This window comes from Dendrobates tinctorius, unplaced genomic scaffold, assembly GCF_039654945.1.
Source record: "Dendrobates tinctorius isolate UK_male_01 unplaced genomic scaffold, ASM3965494v1 ptg000074l, whole genome shotgun sequence".
In the NCBI taxonomy this organism is placed as follows: domain Eukaryota; kingdom Metazoa; phylum Chordata; class Amphibia; order Anura; family Dendrobatidae; genus Dendrobates; species Dendrobates tinctorius.
The window spans coordinates 16,457,950-16,478,487 of NW_027361742.1; the positions used below are offsets into that span (position 1 = coordinate 16,457,950).

At 47.7% G+C, this 20,538-nt stretch overlaps 1 protein-coding gene across 4 annotated transcripts in view; it reads right to left on the reverse strand.

The window, feature by feature from the left end:
* The window catches only part of GLRX2 (glutaredoxin 2), a 78,248-nt gene that overhangs the window by 16,476 nt on the left and 41,234 nt on the right, over positions 1–20,538 (reverse strand). For 3 of the 4 annotated variants that reach the window (XM_073582893.1, XM_073582892.1, XM_073582895.1), the window contains 3 exons: positions 18,109–18,186; positions 7,603–7,666; positions 4,583–4,759 (listed from right to left, as the gene is read on the reverse strand). In XM_073582893.1, coding sequence (XP_073438994.1) covers positions 4,583–4,759; positions 7,603–7,666; positions 18,109–18,186 — 319 coding nt within the window. Of the gene's footprint in view, positions 1–4,582; positions 4,760–7,602; positions 7,667–18,108; positions 18,187–18,700; positions 18,892–20,538 lie in introns of those variants that run through there. The other variant, XM_073582891.1, reaches the window with a different exon arrangement.

Below are 20,538 nucleotides of genomic sequence, written 5' to 3' on the forward strand. Positions count from 1 at the left end.
ACAGCCTCGCAGAGCACATTCACACGCAGAGCACATTCACACGCAGAGCACATTCACACGCAGAGCACATTCACACGCAGAGCACATTCACACGCAGAGCGCCCCGCGGAGCACATTCACACACGGAGCGCCCCGCGGAGCACATTCACACGCGGAGCGCCCTGCGGAGCACATTCACACGCGGATCACATTCACACGCGGACAGCCTCGCAGAGCGCATTCACACGCGGAGCACATTCACACGCGGAGCGCCCCGCGGAGCACATTCACACGCGGACAGCCTCACAGAGCGCATTCAGACGCGGACAGCCTCGCAGAGCGCATTCACACGCGGACAGCCCCGCGGAGCACATTCACACGCGGAGCACATTCACACGCGGACAGCCTCGCAGAGCGCATTCACACGCGGAGCACATTCACACGCGGAGCGCCCCGCGGAGCACATTCACACGCGGACAGCCCCACGGAGCACATTCACACGCGGAGCGCCCCGCGGAGCACATTCACACGCGGACAGCCTCGCAGAGCGCATTCACACGCGGACAGCCCCGCGGAGCGCATTCACACGCGGAGCGCATTCACACGCGGACAGCCTCGCAGAGCACATTCACACGCAGAGCGCATTCACACGCAGAGCACATTCACACGCAGAGCACATTCACACGCAGAGCACATTCACACGCAGAGCACATTCACACGCAGAGCACATTCACACGCAGAGCGCCCCGCGGAGCACATTCACACGCGGACAGCCCCGCGGAGCACATTCACACGCGGAGCGCCCCGGGGAGCACATTCACACGCGGACAGCCTCGCAGAGCGCATTCACACGCGGAGCACGTTCACACGCGGAGCGCCCCGCGGAGCACATTCACACGCGGACAGCCTCGCAGAGCGCATTCACACGCGGAGCGCCCCGCGGAGCGCATTCACACGCGGAGCGCCCCGCGGAGCGCATTCACACGCGGAGCGCCCCGCGGAGCGCATTCACACGCGGAGCGCCCCGCGGAGCACATTCACACGCGGAGCGCCCCGCGGAGCACATTCACACGCGGATCACATTCACACGCGGACAGCCTCGCAGAGCGCATTCACACGCGGACAGCCCCGCGGAGCACATTCACACGCGGAGCGCCCCGCGGAGCACATTCACACGCGGAGCGCCCCGCGGAGCACATTCACACGCGGACAGCCTCGCAGAGCACATTCACACGCTGAGCACATTCACACGCAGAGCACATTCACACGCAGAGTGCCCCGCGGAGCACATTCACACGCGGACAGCCCCGCGGAGCACATTCACACGCGGAGCGCCCCACGGAGCACATTCACACGCGGACAGCCTCGCAGAGCGCATTCACACGCGGAGCACATTCACACGCGGAGCGCCCCGCGGAGCACATTCACACGCGGACAGCCTCGCAGAGCGCATTCACACGCGGAGCACATTCACACGCGGAGCTCCCCGCGGAGCACATTCACACGCGGACAGCCTCGCAGAGCGCATTCACACGCGGAGCGCCCCGCGGAGCGCATTCACACGCGGAGCGCCCCGCGGAGCGCATTCACACGCGGAGCGCCCCGCGGAGCGCATTCACACGCGGAGCGCCCCGCGGAGCGCATTCACACGCGGAGCGCCCCGCGGAGCACATTCACACGCAGATCACATTCACACGCGGACAGCCTCGCAGAGCGCATTCACACGCGGACAGCCCCGCGGAGCACATTCACATGCGGAGCGCCCCGCGGAGCACATTCACATGCGGAGCTCCCCGCGGAGCACATTCACACGCGGAGCGCCCCGCGGAGCACATTCACACGCGGACAGCCTCGCAGAGCACATTCACACGCAGAGCACATTCACACGCAGAGCACATTCACACGCAGAGCACATTCACACGCAGAGCACATTCACACGCAGAGCACATTCACACGCAGAGCGCCCCGCGGAGGACATTCACACGCGGACAGCCCCGCGGAGCACATTCACACGCGAAGCGCCCCGCGGAGCACATTCACACGCGGAGCGCCTCGCGGAGCACATTCACACGCGGAGCGCCCCGCGGAGCACATTCACACGCGGAGCACATTCATACGCGGACAGCCTCGCAGAGCGCATTCACACGCGGAGCACATTCACACGCGGACAGCCTCACAGAGCGCATTCACACGCGGACAGCCTCGCAGAGCGCATTCACACGCGGACAGCCCCGCAGAGCACATTCACACGCGGAGCGCCCCGCGGAGCACATTCACACGCGGACAGCCTCGCAGAGCGCATTCACACGCGGAGCACATTCACACGCGGAGCGCCCCGCGGAGCACATTCACACGCGGACAGCCTCACAGAGCGCATTCACACGCGGACAGCCTCGCAGAGCGCATTCACACGCGGACAGCCTCGCAGAGCGCATTCACACGCGGACAGCCCCACGGAGCGCATTCACACGCGGAGCGCATTCACACGCGGACAGCCTCGCGGAGCGCATTCACACGCGTAGCGCCCCGCGGAGCACATTCACACGCGGACAGCCTCGCAGAGCGCATTCACATGCGGACAGCCTCGCGGAGCACATTCACACGCGGAGGCCCCGCGGAGCACATTCACACGCGGAGGCCCCGCGGAGCACATTCACACGCGGAGCGCCTCGCAGAGCGCATTCACATGCGGAGCGCATTCACACGCGGAGCATATTCACATGCGGACAGCCTCGCAGAGCGCATTCACACGCGGAGGGCCCCGCGGGGCGCATTCACACGCGGAGCACATTCACACGCGGACAGCCTCGTGGAGCACATTCACACGCGGAGCACTATCACACACAGGGATGTCGCTTACAGCCAGGGCCAGCATTAGAGGGAATCTGTCAGTAGGGTAAAGCCTCCTAAGTCGTCTATATGGGCACGAGTGTCATAGGAAGCGGAATAAAGTGATACCTGATATTTGTGATCTGATGTCTTATTCCAGAGACGTCCATGTTTGGTTATATGTAAATGAGCCGATAAGATCCATGGGGCGGACACTGATCTCCCAGAGAACCGGCATCCAGAGACTTTTGTAAATGATGGGGGGCATTACCAGTGAGACATAGAATGATGACAATCTGATCTACATATCTACACTGGTAACACCTTCCATTTACAAAGAAGGGGACGAAAAATAAACTGAAAAATATCCTCCCCTTCATTTAGGTGAATAAAGCCCCCATCACACACAGCGGGATCGCTAGCAAGATCACTGCTGAGTCACAAGTTTTGTGACGCCACAGAAATCTCACCTGCGAGATCGCTGTGTGTGACACCTATCAGTGACCGGCCCCCACTGCCGGGTATCGCTGATCGTGCTCGAGTGGCCTGGACATTTTTTTGATCGCTGGTCTCCCCTGGCCAGCACGCATCGCTGCGTGTGGCAGGCGGGAGACCAGCGATCAGCGAGCTGGAGCCTGGTTACCAATGTAAACATCGGGTTTCTAAGCGCCGCGCTGCGCTTAGAAACCCGATGTTTACCTTGGTTACCAGCTCCCTGCACCAGAGCGCTGGTTATCTAACGTACACTGCGGGTAAGCGACATGCGTCGCTTGTTACCCGCGTGTCGCTGTCCTGATCTCTGGTGAAGCTGCCTGTTTGGCAGCTCACCATCGATCATGTAGCAACACACCTGCGATCCTGACAAGTTCATATCGTTATCGGGATCGCTGGTGAGTCGCTATGTGTGACGGGGCCCTAAGAGCCGAGCTGCAAGAACAGCACCTTCAGACTATACAGAGCTGATATGTTCCAGATTCACACACTAAACACTGGACCTCCGCCAGCTGCATGACCGGGTGGCAGCAGATCACTGGAGATGTTGGGTGATGGACGACTGTCCTAAAGAACCTTTGAACCCGCCAGTCTACACTTTCACCATATAGTTGCTGCTGCATTATGAATCCAGTGGTCTAGAATCACACATAATCCAAATGAAAAGTGAACTTGGGCTCTGTCCACACTTCTGTAGGATGCTATAGCAAACCACATCAAAAGATCATTATTTTTAGGCCGACACTTGGCGACAGAGGTTTTCTTCCTTACCATAGTCTTTGCTCACCCTATATTAAGATACGAGTTTCAACACTACCAACATAAAGAAAAGTCTGATTTTGTGATACTGTCACAAGATGTATATACCACGTGTGTCATTGTGGGGCTGCTCGGTGGTTGTAATGTGACCGAGCCTGTGAAGGGGGTAATTAGCATGTTGTGATATTGTATTTCTATATCACCTGAGTGCTATGGCTCTGGCTCTTCAGAAGACCCTCAGCCATCATTACACCCATCAGCAGTCTGCAATAGCATCGTGGTGGGGAACAATGGGTGTGTGGAACGGCACACCTCCTGGTTCACACACAGTCAGAGATCGACAGCTGCAGTTACCTCTGCGCCATCCACTGCTGTCAGAGGCAGCTGCCGGCTGAAATACACAGCCTGGTAATAATGGAAGCTCATGGTCTGAGTTTGCCTCAAAGCAGGGGAGTCGACCTAGGCGATAACAGACCACCGTATGTCAGGGAAGGGTGAATAACTTGGATGTGGTCACACTTACTGATCGGACTCCGGTCATATGGTGAAGGGCTTCTTGAAGCTGTCTTCCATTATCTACTTCATCCAGCTCAATGGACTTGAAATTCACATTTATGCTGTTAAATGCGTCCTTGGCCATGGTGCAATACGGACATGTGGTCTTTGAATAAATTACTACACAATTTTCAGAGATGGTCTCCTGCAAGGTGACAAAGCACAGTGGCTTATTAATGACCATATATCCCTGCTACCTCACTATTACTGCCTAGAATATAATCCATTACCTTGCTACATCATCTCATTTCACTTTGGCCTCTCAGTGCCCCACTAAACAGCTGAATGAAAAGGCAACGGTGTCTGGTAACCTACAAGGAGGCTGATCAGCTGATCGGTGGGGGTGCTGGAGTCAAACCCTCACAAGCCGATACCATGACCTATACCCAGGTGGGGGGTATGATCTCATCCAATGTACATCCTTCTGTCCGGCGACTGGACGGACAGAAGGATGAATGATGTCACTGGAAACATTCGATGCTTGTCGCCTCCGCTCCTCGGTTTGTGAATACTGAGCACAACATTGCCACGGGGCCTTACACACATTTGTGAGACGAGCGGCATTTTACTCATATTTTACACACAACCGCAGTCTAACAATCAGCATGTACTCTGCAATACACTCTTCTAATGACACAGCTGAAAACCACCGCAACGTCTATGTAGCGGACACATCAGTGTTACCTACGTGCCACCCCAGAAGCTTGCTCACTATCCCCGAGAGTGTCAATTGTGTAGAAACTACCCCATAAACATGCATTGCTGGAGGACTGATGGCGGATCACCTAATAAACTGACACAAACAAACAAAAATCGATCAGAATGTAAATGTGTGGACGGTACGTGGCAGCCTTTGCTGACAGCCATCGGTGATCCTGGCTAATGCTTAGCAGCCTGTGAAATAAGCACTCGCTGGGCTAGATACTGATTACAGACAAATATCAGGTGAGAAAATCAGGCAACACTATAAGTCACCCACATTTCCCAGACCCTGAATCCACCACTTCCTACACTACTGATGTGACGGTACGGGATGTATGGACGCACACCCATAATCTGCAGTTCACGGCCGCCTGTGCTGTAACAGACATGTAATGCATCTCTGCTCCCAAACCACACATCTTTTACCGCATTAAAGTCTGAGATATTGATGCTTGGGAAGTGCGGTCATTTTTGTGCTCCTGTTCTCTGTTTTCTAACTGAAATCCACTTTTTCAGACGGTAATGTACAACTGCACACATTGCAAAAGTTATCATCTTAACATGGCCGAACTGTGGGTGCACACATACCCCGGAAAAGTTATCAATGGCTTATAGATCAGCTTTGCCAGGAGAGAGAAAACAAAACAGCAGCACTTTCAGAGCACAGTGTTACACAGTGGCCATGGTGAAGTATACATGATGAGGCTCACACCTTCTGATGTTGGGCACCACTGGGTATAACTTTGTGTAACGCTTACATTAAATTGTCTGCCAGTGTAGTAATCCCAGTGCTCCTCCAATATAGCAATAGGACAAGTGCATGGAGCAGCCAAAAAAACATCCACAGCAGATCCAACATGGGTAGGGATAAATCAGAATGCGTTTCACCTGCACAAGCCTTCATCAGGTGTGACGCGTGTTGGATCTGCCGTGTGGTAGCTAATTCTTTTTGGCTGTTCCCTGAACCATTATGGACGGTATGGTATCTAATAAATAAAGCTCAATGTGTGCATGTCCGGGATTGGCATCTGCACCGTCGCAGCTACAGCCACAAAATTTTGCACAGTCACACGTCTGGATCCCGACAGCGTCATAGGCTATGCTGTGAGGCGAAATTTTAACCTCGCTCGTTCCAATTCACCAAACAATTTGGCCTATTATTCTTATCATTTCTATGGTGTTATCATCCTTCTGTAAAGCTGGAAATAACACAATTTATTACCGTGCCAACACAGACCACCCTCTGACACAGACTGCAGGGGGAGCCCAGTATCACACAGGATAGGATTAGATACACGGCTCAGCAGTCAGTATCACACAGGATAGGATTAGATACACAGCTCAGCACACAGTATCACAAAGGATAGGATTAGACACATGGCTCAGCAGTCAGTCTCACACAGGATAGGATTAGATACACGGCTCAGCAGTCAGTATCACACAGGAGAGAATTAGACACATGGCTCAGCAGTCAGCATCACACAGGATAGGATTAGATACACAGCTCAACAGTGAGTATCACACAGGATAGGATTAGATACACAGAATAGTATTAGATACACGTCTCAGCAGACAGTATCACATAGAATAGGATTAGATACACGGCTCAGCAGTCAGTATCACATAGGATAGGATTAGATACACGGTTCAGCAGTCGGTATCACACAGGATAGGATTAGATACACGGCTGAACAGTCAGTATCACACGATAGGATTAGAAACACAGCTCAGCAGAAAGTATCACACAGGAGAGGATTAGGTACACAGCTCAGCAGACATCACACAGGATAGGGTTAGATACACAGCTCAGAAACAGGATGTGCCAAAGGAGAGGACATTTTCATTCCAAGAATTCCACTCATTCCATCTGATTTGTTTTTTGATTTTAAACGCCTCCAGTTTCACTGCTTTTTGCAATATACATTAACAATGCTCAGGGACAGTCCTTGAAAGTAGTAGAGATCGATTTGAAATCTCCATGCTTTTCTCATGGTCAACTTTACGTGGTCTGTTCAAGAGTTGGAACTGCCAAAAATCTGTTCATCATTGCACCGAAAGGAAAAACCAAAAATCTTGAATGAGTTGAAAATAAAATACTATCAATACTTGGGTAATCGTTTAATTTGTGTTGCAAATCTGTTGTGTTGAAAATATGATATGAAATGTTTTTATGTGCAATATAATCATTATAATTTGTTATAACTAACCACAGTTGGTTACTATGCCCAGGCAACGCCGGGCTCTTCAGCTAGTTCCTGATATAAATGCTCTTTACTGTCCACTTACCTCTACTAGTTTTAGAGCCTGAGAATTAGGCAAATCTGCTGAGTTTGATAACAAGTTTCCCATTCTGAAAATAAAATAGAAAACGTATACATTATAGATGATTATTAAGAAATATTAGTCAGAGCAGAAGAAGTGTCAAATCCCCTTGGTAAAAAAGGCCAAGAAACGACATAGGTGAAAAGCCGGATTACTTACCGGTAATGCTCTTTTAATAAGTACACGACAGCACCCACTGGAGAGAGAGGGATCCGCCCATAGGAACAGGAAACCTACAGAGATAAAAGAGGGCGGTCCGCCTCTCCTCCTCAGTTGGATTTCAGAGTACCTGGAGGACTGCCAATTATTAGGCAATCATATAATTCAATATTTTATCAATTCTATATCTAAGCAAGTGACACACGCTATGTTAACTTCTAGGGAGGGTAGTGAGTGGGTGCTGTCATGGACTCATTAAAAGAGCATTACCAGTAAGTAATCAGGCTTTTTACCCTTCACCACGACAGCACCCACTGGAGAGACTTTCAGAGACCTTCACTTGGGAGGGACCACCGTGCTGAGGAAAGCTCTACCAAAGGCTAGGTCAGAGGAGGATGATAAATCGAGCCTGTAGTGGTTATAAAAGGAAGAAGGAGCCGACCACGTTGCGGCCTTACATATAGACTCGATTGCGACGTCTCCCCTTTCCACCCAGGAGGATGCTATAGCTCTGCGGAATGTGCCATGATACCCTCCGGAGGATCTTCATTTCTCGCAGAGTATGCCAGACAGATCGCGTCCCTGATCAACCAAGATAGGGTACCCTTTGTGACTCCATACCCCTTCTTTTGGCCCTGGAAGGATATAAATAGAGCCCTACTCTTCCTCCAGCTACTACACCTCTCAATGTATTTTAATACTACTCTTCTTACGTCTAGTTTGTGGTATTTCTCTTCTTCTGGAGTGGAAGGGTCACTACAGAACGAGGGGAGGTGGATTTCTTGCGATCTGTGAAATCTCCCTGCTACCTTTGGTAGATATGAGGGGTCTAGTTTTAATATCAACCGATCCTGGAATGTTAATAGGAACGGAGGATCTATGGATAGTGCTTGTATATCGCTAACTCTCCTTGCCGAAGTTAGTGCCACTAAAAGCACAGTTTTTAGAGACAGGCACATAAGTGATACCGAATCTAATGGTTCAAAGGGCGTCCCTGTTAGGGCCTCCAGGACCAAGTTTAAGTCCCAGGGGGGAACGCTAGATATGTGAACGGGATTAATCCGTTCACAGGCGGAGATGAATCTGGATATCCATCTGTTACATGCCACATTATAGTTATAGAGGGCCCCTAGAGCAGATACCTGGACCTTCAAGGTATTGACAGATGGTTCTAGATCTTTTCCCTTTTGTAGGAATTCTAGGATGCGTACTATCGGAATTTCTCTTGAGACGGGATTTGTATGGAACTCTGGGAATTTCCTCCATATCCTGGTATAAATTTTTGTGTTAGTCAACTTTTGACTTTGTAGGAGTGTGTTGACTAACCCTTCCGTGAACCCCCTTGATGTTAACATCTGCCTTTCAAGTTCCAAGCCGTCAAGTGGAGGCTGTCCACTTGAGGATAGAAGAATGGCCCCTGCGAGAGTAGCCTGGGGGTTGAGGGGAGAACCCAAGGGTCTGACACCGACATGATCTGTAGCCATGAGAAACATGGCCTCTTGGACCAAAATAGTGCTATCAAAATTATTCTGGCCTTCTCCACCCAGATTTTGCTGATAACTTGTGGAAGCAGTATAGTCGGAGGGAAGGCATATGCCAGTTTGAATTGCCAAGGGGCTTGAAGGGTGTCTAGAATTTCCGGGTAGTCTGTTACATTCAGAGAGGCGAATCTTCGCACTTGTCTATTTTCTCTTGTGGTGAAGAGATCTATCTGTGGAAGGCCCCATAGTGACACGATGTTTTTGAATATTTGGTGACTCAGGCACCATTCTCCCTGTCTCAAGTTGTGTCGGCTTAGGAAATCTGCCTCTAGATTGTCTCTTCCTCTGATATGAAGAGCTGAAAGAGACAAGAAAAGTTCCTTGGCTAAGGTAAAAATCCTTTTCGTGGAAGACAGACTGTCCGATCAAGTTCTGCCTTGCTTGTTGAGATATGCTACCACTGTGGTGCTGTCTGAGAGGATTCTGACATGTTCTCCTCGAAGCTGCTGAAGAAAGTGATATAGCGCATAGCTAACCGCTTTTAGTTCTTTCAAGTTTGAGGAATCCTGCAACTCTTCAGTACCCAATTGACCTTGGGAGAAGATTTTACCCATATGAGCCCCCCATCCTGTAGGGCTGGCGTCGGTAGTAACAATACGGGAAGGCACCCATGGGACCCCTCCCGATAGGTTACCGTCATCTAACCACCATGCTAGGGAAGTTAGGACTATTGGAGATAAGGTAATTTTCTTTTCAAGGTAACCTCGTGTGCGAGTCTCCTCTAGTATAATTTGGTGTTGTACTTCCCGGGTATGGAACTGGGCCCACCGGACCGCCAGGATACAAGATGTAAGGGAGCCTAACAATGACATGCTTCCCTCAAGGACATAAATGGCTTGCCCGTTGCTTTTCTAACCTTCGTTTTTATCATTGAGACTTTTACCTGTGGCAGCAAACACCTTTGATTTATGGAGTCCAGCTGAAGGCCTAAGAAGGACTGGATGGTTTGTGGCACGGTCCTGGAGTTTTTGAAGTTTATGATGAAACCGTATCAGCTACTCGATTGTTGCATTGTATAGCTGAATTCCCATACTATTAAAAAGTCATCAAGATAAGGAACTATTAGTGTGTCCTTCTGACGTAGGAAGGCCAACACCTCCAGCATCACCTTTGTGAAGACTCTTGGCGTGATAGAGAGGCCGAATAGCATCGCTGTAAACTGTAAGTGATGTATGACTCCACCGAGGGAGACTGCTACTCTGAGGTATTTCTGGTACCTGAAATGGATGGGTAGATGGTAATAGGCATCCTTTAAATCTAAGCCGGCCATCATACATTTTGGAAAAAGGAGCTTAATAGTAGATCTGATTGACTCCATTTTGAATCTATGGTTATAAGTGTATGTATTTAATTTCTTTAAACTGATGATTGTCCTGAATGAGCCATCAGGTTTGGGAACCAAGAATAGAGGGAATAAAATCCTCTCCCTTCCTGTTCTTTTGGCACTCGGACTAATACATTCTTGTCCAATAAGATTTGAATCTCAGCTTCAAGGGTATGTTGATGTATTGGCGAATTGAGAGATGTCATTATGAATCATGGGGGACCTGATGAAATTCTATTTTTAACCCATGCTTAATTATGCTCAAGATCCAAGAACTGGCTGTGATTTTCTCCCACTCTTGGAAAAAGAACTTCAGTCTTCCTCCTACTGGGGAGACTGGTTCTTTAGTATTTATCTTGCGGAAGGAGGACCTTTAAAGATGGCACCTTTATTATTGTCCTCCTTCGTGGACCAACGATTTTCTGCTGGTCTTCCTCTACCAAACGGCCGCCTCCTGAATGCCCTCCTATAAGATGGAAGAGAGGGGTTAGGGAAGCCTTTTTCCCTTTCCTTCGCCTTGGTGAGGTTCTCATCTAGGGTCTTTCCGAAGAGAAACTCACTCTCACAAGGGATAGCGCAGAGCTTTGATTTGGACTGCGTGTCTCCTTTCCAGCTTTTGAGCCAGAGGGCCCGCCTTGCGTTGTTCAGTAAGCCCGCTGTCCTGGCTGCTAGGCGCAATGAGTCCACCGAAGCGTCAGCTATGTTTACTGCAGCACCTCGAATTAAGGGAATGGCGGCTCATAAATTGTCCCTGGAGATCTTCTGGTCTATCTGCTGCTCCAGTTGATCAACCCAGACCAGCAAAGAACGGGCCGTACAAGTGCTGGCCACTGCTGGTTTAAATGGGCTGGTAGCTTCTTCCCAAGCTCTTTTTAGTGAGGCATCTGCTTTGCGTCTTTTAATATCCCTGCATCCTCTACCGGTAAAGATGATTGCTTTGAGGTAGAGGCGACCGCTGCATCAACTTTTGAAACCTTCGTCCAAGTTAACAGCTCCTCATCGCTGAAAGGGTATCTCCTCTTTGAGGCTGAAGGGAGGTAACCTCTCTGGTCTTGTTTTTCCCCATTTTTTTTTTATTAAAGCTTTGATGGCCGGAATTACGGGAAAGGCTCTTCTTTCTCTCCGCTAGGCCGGCGAACATTACTTCCTGCGTTGTTTGCAGCCCCTTTGCCTCTGCGCACCCCATGGTGGTTCTGATGGATTTTACTAAATTATCCATGCTTTCTAGAGGAAAATATGAACGCCCTTCCGTATCCGAAAAAGATGGTGATGAGGACACCACCGAGGAATCGGAGGCTACTCCCTGGTCGTCCTCAGAGTCTGAGCTAGATATAATCCGTTTTTTACTTTTGGTGGGAGTAGGAATACTACTTGACTGTGTTAAGGCCTGCAACTCCTCTCTTATCATTGCTCTTATATCTGTGGCTGACACTAAGGCTTGCTGTACAGTCTCAGCAATACATTTTTTACACAGCCTTTTAGAGTAGGAGTCAGGGAGGGGGCGTCTACAAAGGGCACATTCCTTATTCTTAGTTTTTTGCATTTTCTTAGTCTAAGGAAGGAGAGACATAGCGAGAAAAAAAAAAAAAAAAGAGAGAGAGAGAAGGGTAGTCAGCTTGATAGGCAGAGAGAGGCACACTCACCCAGTGAAGCTGTAGGTACCGGATGAAGAGACTGAGGAGCAGGTTTGGTGGCGTGGCCTCTGTCCGTGGAACCCCTATTTGATTGGTCCTTGTACGAGCTGGCTACGGAATCACCTGCCGGGAGATGCGTGCTCTGTCCTGGGGAAGACATGTAGCACGCCGAGCTCCACACTGCAGGGGGTTTTTAAACTGTCCCCGGCATCTGTACTGCCTTCCAGTACCTCCCCCCCCGGGGCGCCCTCCCTCACAGGGTGGGTGCAGTCTAACGTGCGCATGCGCGGCCTGGTATCTAGCCCCCGGGACCGTGCCGCGTCACTCATTGGGGGACAGCTCCCGCTAACCCGGAAGTTCCCCCTATTCCTTTCGGGGGGCGGGAGCGCCTATGTGTGTTCCTGCAATGCTCCTGGGACCGCGCGTGCGTCATCTAGCTGGGGAACGCCGCCGGCCCGGAAGTTCGCTGCTCGGGCCACGCTGAAGCCAACTAGGGGAACGGAGGTGGCATTCTCTCCTCCGGCCCCATGCTCTCACATGGGCCAGGAAGGCTATATCCGGACTCCGACAGCGCGACTCCTTCAGGAACTCTGGGCGGCTATCCCAGGACCCAGCGTTTCTGCTGCTGTTGCTCAGACGAGGGGGGAGCCGGAGTACAGCACTCCCCCGACGCTGCTTCTGGACCAGAGCCCCTGCTGTTCGCACGGACACTGAACAGGCGGCTCGCTGGACCAGGTATGTTTTCTTCTGTAGGGAAAATCCTGCGGTTCCCATAGGAACAGGAAACCAACTGAGGAGGAGAGGCGGACCGCCCTCTTTTATATAAGTAGGTTTTCTGTTCCTATGGGCGGATTCCTTTCTCTCCAGTGGGTGCTGTCGTGGCGAAGGGTAAAAATATTATAAAGAACCTGTTATCCGCCTCTGATCATAGCGGCAGAATGGTGGAAATAGCTCATAGTCCTATGCTAGCGCTGACCAGGTCCTTCCGGCCTCCATAATTCTTTCCCAATTACATTCACACTTCAGTTTTCCTCATGCGTGTGCTGTCCGGTGTTAAAAAGCACCGAACCCTGATCGTTAAGGGTAAGAGCACACAATCCAGAATTGATGTCTTTTTGATGCTGTAAATTTATACAGCGCCAAACCCGCAGCGGACAGCTGTGACAGCATAGAGGATGGAGTTTCTAGAAATCCCATGTCCACTGTGCGTGGACACTGACATGCAGCACGTCTTTCAAGACTGCAGCATGTCAATGTCTCTTGCGCAGACACTCGTCTCTGGAACAGAGATGTTATTAATAGAAGAAATTAGATGCGGTGAATCTGCATGGTTCCGTGATCACATGCAGATTCACCTGCGTTCAATAGACGGCAGTGCTTTGCACACCGCGGACATGAGCTGCGTCCAAAGCGCTGCTAGTTCCGGATAGCGGGCACCCGGCCTTAAGAGTTTAATGGATACAATAACATCTCTTTTTTCTTAACAGATTCATGTGCCCATTTTATGAAACTCAGTGCTTGTCCTATTCTCAACCATTTTTGTGGATCTGTCTTGGTCAATCAAGTCTACTAGGATCCATCAAAAATGGAAGATATCAGTTCTACCCTTGTCAATGGATAAAAAAAAAAAGTTCACAGTTTACCTCCTTTAGTTTCTAAAAAGAAATGAAAAAAAAAACCTAAAACTGATGATACACAAGGAAAACCTGTAAAAATGGAAACCATTATGTGACATTTTGATATATGACAGCTGGAGGCACAGCCAGGATTACTGAGGGATTCGGCAGCCCCTCTGGCATTCTGAATAAGGCTGTCGCTGATGATGAAACTCCTTGGTATCAAATGAAGAAGCCCTCCGGCCCCCATCGCAACAGTCTATCTAGGTTTGTATACATACGTGCGAAATTCCAGCAATACTAGAAAACTAATACACAGCATGGTGAGGTTCTCTCTCTTATAATGAGCATCTAGAAGATATTCATAGTAAGGGGATATAGAGAGCACTGAAGGCAGCACAAAAATCTAGCGGCTGTGTCCACAACATTGTGAAGCCACCTGGACATTAAGGTGCCATAACTACCTGGCTGCACTTATTCTTCTTCTCATGGCTGATTTTAGATAAAATGGGGCCCAAATGTTAACATATTGCACCATCACACAGAAATATTTCAGTTGCATTTATTTACATGTGCTGAGTGCAGGCCACTAAACGACAATATTGAAGTCGTTCGACACTTGTTTCCCGGCCTCTTTACACCAGCTGAGGAAGAATGGTGGGGACAGAACAGTCAATAATAGATCAATCTGTCCAAATACAATATCAGGTTATCAGTAGCATATCTGCAGGTTCCACTGGGCGATGTGCTGCTGTGAAAAATGATTTTTGCTCTGGCATAAACAATCCAATCACTCGAAGAACAGGCAGTATTTTGCTTGTTTAGTACAATGCACTCCCCATAGTCCACCTTATACTACAAGGCACTCCCCATAGTCCACCTTATACTACAACACACTCCCCATAGTCCACCATATACTACAATAAACTCCCCATAGTCCACCATATACTACAATAGACACCCCATAGTCCACCATATACTACAATAGACTCCCCATAGTCCACCATATACAATAGACTCTCCATAGTCCACCATATACTACAATAGACTCTCCATAGTCCACCATATACTACAATAGACTCTCCATAGTCCACCATATACTACAATAGACTCCCCATAGTCCACCTTATACTACAATAGACTCCCCATAGTCCACCATATACTACAATACACTCCCCATAGTCCACCATATACAATAGACTCCCCATAGTCCACCATATACTACAATAGACTCCCCATAGTCCACCATATACTACAATACACTCCCCATAGTCCACCTTATACTACAACACACTCCCCATAGTCCACCATATACTACAATAAACTCCCCATAGTCCACCATATACTACAATAGACACCCCATAGTCCACCATATACTACAATAGACTCCCCATAGTCCACCATATACTACAATAGACTCTCCATAGTCCACCATATACTACAATAGACTCTCCATAGTCCACCATATACTACAATAGACTCCCCATAGTCCACCTTATACTACAATAGACTCCCCATAGTCCACCTTATACTACAATAGACTCCCCATAGTCCACCATATACTACAATACACTCCCCATAGTCCACCATATACAATAGACTCCCCATAGTCCACCATATACTACAATAGACTCCCCATAGTCCACCATATACTACAATCGACTCCCCATAGTCCACCTTATACTACAATAGACTCCCCATAGTCCACCATATACTACAATAGACTCTCCATAGTCCACCATATACTACAATAGTCTCCCCATATACAATACACTCCCCATAGTCCACCTTATACTACAACAGACTCCCCATAGTCCACCATATACTACAATACACTCCCCATAGTCCACCATATACTACAATAGCAAATCACAAAACTCAAGATAAAAAGCGGATGGCACCGCTGTTACCGTGTGACTTCAAATGATGTGCGGCATACAGAAGCCCAGCAGCTGGGAATCTCGGGTGCCAGACCTGGAAACAGTCAATCCTGGGAATCCATGCAAAGAGAAAAGGTCGCACTCATCGAGATGGAAGTTTCACTGCTCGAGCAGCGCGAAACGGCCGTTGTCAGCCTTTCTTGCACTCCTTATGTCACTCCCCCGACTTGACATGTTTATGATATGTCAATAAATCAGTGAAACTTCCATCTCGATGAGTGCGACCTTTTCTCTTTGCATGGATATACTATAATAGACTCCCCATAGTCCACCTTATACTACAACACACTCCCCATAGTCCACCATATACTACAATAGACTCTCCATAGTCCACTATATACTACAGTACACTCCCCATAGTCCATCTTATACTACAGCACACTCCCCACAGTCCACCATATACTACAACAGACTCCCCACAGTCCACCATATACTACAATAGACTCCCCACAGTCCACCATATACTACAATAGACTCCCCACAGTCCACCATATACTACAATAGACTCCCCACAGTCCACCATATACTACAATAGACTCCCCACAGTCCACCATATACTACAATAGACTCCCCACAGTCCACCATATACTACAATAGACTCCCCACAGTCCACCATATACTACAATAGACTCCCCACAGTCCACCTTATACTACAATAGACTCTCCATAGTCCACCATATACTACAATAGACTCCCCATAGTCCACCATATAGTACAATAGACTCCCCATAGTCAACCATATACTACAATAGACTCCCCATAGTCCACCATATACTACAATAGACTCCCCATAGTCCACCATATACTACAATACACTCCCCATAGTCCACCATATAGTACAATAGACTCCCCACAGTCCACCATATACTACAATAGACTCCCCATAGTCCACCATATACTACAATAGACTCTCCATAGTCCACCATATACTACAATACACTCCCCATAGTCCACCATATAGTACAATAGACTCCCCATAGTCAACCAAATACTACAATAGACTCCCCATAGTCCACCATATACTGCAATAGACTCCCCATAGTCCACCATATACTTCAATAGACTCTCCATAGTCCACCATATACTACAATAGACTCTCCATAGTCCACCATATACTACAATACACTCCCCATAGTCCACCATATACTACAATACACTCCCCAGAGTCCACCATATAGTACAATAGACTCCCCATAGTCCACCATATACTACAATAGACTCTCCATAGTCCACCATATACTACAATACACTCTCCATAGTCCACCATATACTACAATAGACTCTCCATAGTCCACCATATACTACAATACACTCCCCATAGTCCACCATATAGTACGATAGACTCCCCATAGTCAACCATATACTACAATAGACTCCCCATAGTCCACCATATACTACAATAGACTCCCCATAGTCCACCATATACTTCAATAGACTCTCCATAGTCCACCATATACTACAATAGACTCTCCATAGTCCACCATATACTACAATACACTCCCCATAGTCCACCATATACTACAATACACTCCCCAGAGTCCACCATATAGTACAATAGACTCCCCATAGTCCACCATATACTACAATAGACTCTCCATAGTCCACCATATACTACAATACACTCTCCATAGTCCACCATATACTACAATAGACTCTCCATAGTCCACCATATACTACAATACACTCCCCATAGTCCACCATATAGTACGATAGACTCCCCATAGTCCACCATATACTACAATATACTCCCCATAGTCCACCATATAGTACAATAGACTCTCCATAGTCCACCATATAGTACAATACGCTCCCCATAGGCCACCTTATACTGCAACACACTCCCCATAGTCCACCATATACTACAATAGACTCCCCATAGTCCACCATATACTACAATACACTCCCCATAGTCCACCATATACTACAATACACTCCCCATAGTCAACCATATAGTACAATAGACTCTCCATAGTCCACCATATACTACAATACACTCCCCATAGTTTACCATATACTACAATACACGCCCCATAGTCCACCATATAACACAATAGACTCCCCATAGTCCACCATATAGTACAATACGCTCCCCATAGGCCACCATATAGTACAATACGTTCCCCATAGGCCACCATATAGTACAATACGCTCCCCATAGGCCACCATATACTCCATACAATACACTCCCGTCAGTCCTGCTTGTTGTTTATATTCAGACTTTTAAAGCTGCACAAAAAGGTAACATTTTTTCATTACCTGTACACTAATGAAGCTGTAAATCTCTTTGATAGAAGATCACAAGCACCTTTTCTGAGTGGCAATGAACACAATTTCCTAAAAAGTAAAAAAAAATATATAAAATGATTATTAAAAAACAAATACTTGGTCTCACATGTTTTTTTAAAAATCCTTTAATAAAAAAAGCCTATTGGAAAAACACCATAACAAAAACTAAAACAAAAAATGCTACGTGCAACACCACGCTTAGCGCTCACTGAGAGAAGCATGTAATCATACAACCAGCCGCACCCTCACAACACTGCAACTATACCTGGAAACTAAGAATAGATGTGAAAAAAGTAGTAATGTCATATTCCCAAGAACCACATTTGTAAAGCAGGTAGGTGAAAGAGGAAGTGTTACATGGCAGCCAACAAGGTATTACTTCTCTGCAGAGATGTGCTGGCTGTAGATGACAGCAGTCATGTCACAACTCCAGAATCACACAGCGGAGTAGTAACAGGCAGGGGGCGCACTATTATTTACTCCACCTCTGCTATGGGGGCAGCTTCTTTATACGTCACTGTCAGATTGTTGATCTGCGCAGAATTTCTATATGTGAATTTACCCTCGGAGGTTAGAAAGTCTTCCTGAACCTTCCCAATGATCCAGGAGCGGATGCAATCCAGCTGTTAGTATGTGTAAGGTGCCTGCATGGAACCCGGACACCACGACATAGAAGAGCAGGTAATATTGGTTATACAGTGACCTGAGGAAGGTACAGATCACAGCGCTATGGCTCATCTCTTGGTGCATCCCATTTTTCTTGCTGGCACACCCAGATTTTAGCTCTAGTAATAAAAATATGGTTCATAAACAGCAATTAACTTTATTACAAACCCCGCAGCCCTGGCCGTTCTCAGCGCACACTGTTTTACTCTAAGTGCATGGTCACAATTACAACACCTAACCGTTTTTGGCTGTGCTATAGTGTATAGATTATTTTGATGGGCTTTTGCATTTGGATGCAGATTTAAAGGCCAAGATTTGCCCAATTAAAAGGGCTGGTTCAGACAAGTGGATTATAAGGACGTGTGTGGTCTGTGTGCCCCATGGAGCATACACTGAGCGCACACATTAGGCCTGGTTCACATTTCCGTTTCTTGACGGAAGGCCAAATCCACCAGAGCTGTTGAAAACTGATCCGCTGCCGTTGTGGGCCAAACGGTCGTCACTGGATCCATGTTGTGTACGGATCCGCTGGAGTCGGCATGTGGGCTAAATTTAAAGGAACCGCGGTCCGGGAAGAAGAGAGAGCGAGACAGACAGGGAGCGAGACAGGGAGCGAGACAGACAGGGAGCGAGACAGACATGGAGACAGAGATAAAGATAGATAGAGAGAAAGAGATAGAGCGAGAGACAGAGAGATAGAGACAGAGAGATAGAGAGAGATATAGAGAGAGAGATAGAGAGAGATTTTGGTTGGCGCTTCCAGAACGGTATTTAGGGTTAATATGCTCAGCAGGGGAAATCTGCTGGGCATGTGCACTATAAAATAGCGGACCGTCGCTGCAAAAAAACGTTGCATCGTCCTTCTCTTCCGCCCGGGAGACGCTAAAATTTTCACAGATCCGTCAAAAAACGGATCTGACGGACGAACATCAGTCAAAATCCGCCGCTAATGCAAGTCTATGGGGGAAAAAACGGATCCGCCAAAAAATGGGCGGATCCGTTTTTTTTCTAAAAGTGGCGGATTTTGACTGACGTAAAAAAACTGAGTGTGAAACAGGTCTAAGTAGTGAAGCTCCTCTACAGGTAAGGGGAAAAAATAAACACAAAGGGAAGGAAATCCTACGTTCATCTCAGAACTTCTGGAGTGAACAGGAAAGCAGGATTAAGGTAAATACTACTTAAAGCATAACTAAGGTTTGACATTGAAAGTTCAGAGTAAAGCCAACATATTTTACAAACTTTATACTCATCTGCAATATTGATTTCTGCATTGTTTTATTTTTGTCCCAAATTATACACTGCATGATTCCCTATTCTTGCAAGAATTTCAATATACTTTTTTTTTTTTACAGGACAAAATTTTTAGAGCGAATTTACATAATTACAAAATGCCTAAGAAGCATCTGGGTCATTCCATGGTAACTTACGTTACATTCAAAAGCCAAAAACTGAGTTAATAATGTCTACAGACTGTTCTTTGAAGGCAGGCACAAAAATGAGTGAATGTACAGTACAGACCAAAAGTTTGGACACACCTTCTCATTCAAAGAGTTTTCTTTATTTTCATGACTATAAAAATTGTAGATTCACTCTGAAGGCATCAAAACTATGAATTAACACGTGAAATTATATAATTAACAAAAAAGTGTGAAACAACTGAAAATGTGTCTTATATTCTAGGTTCTTGAAAGTAGCCACCTTTTGCTTTGATTACTGCTTTGCACACTCTTGGCA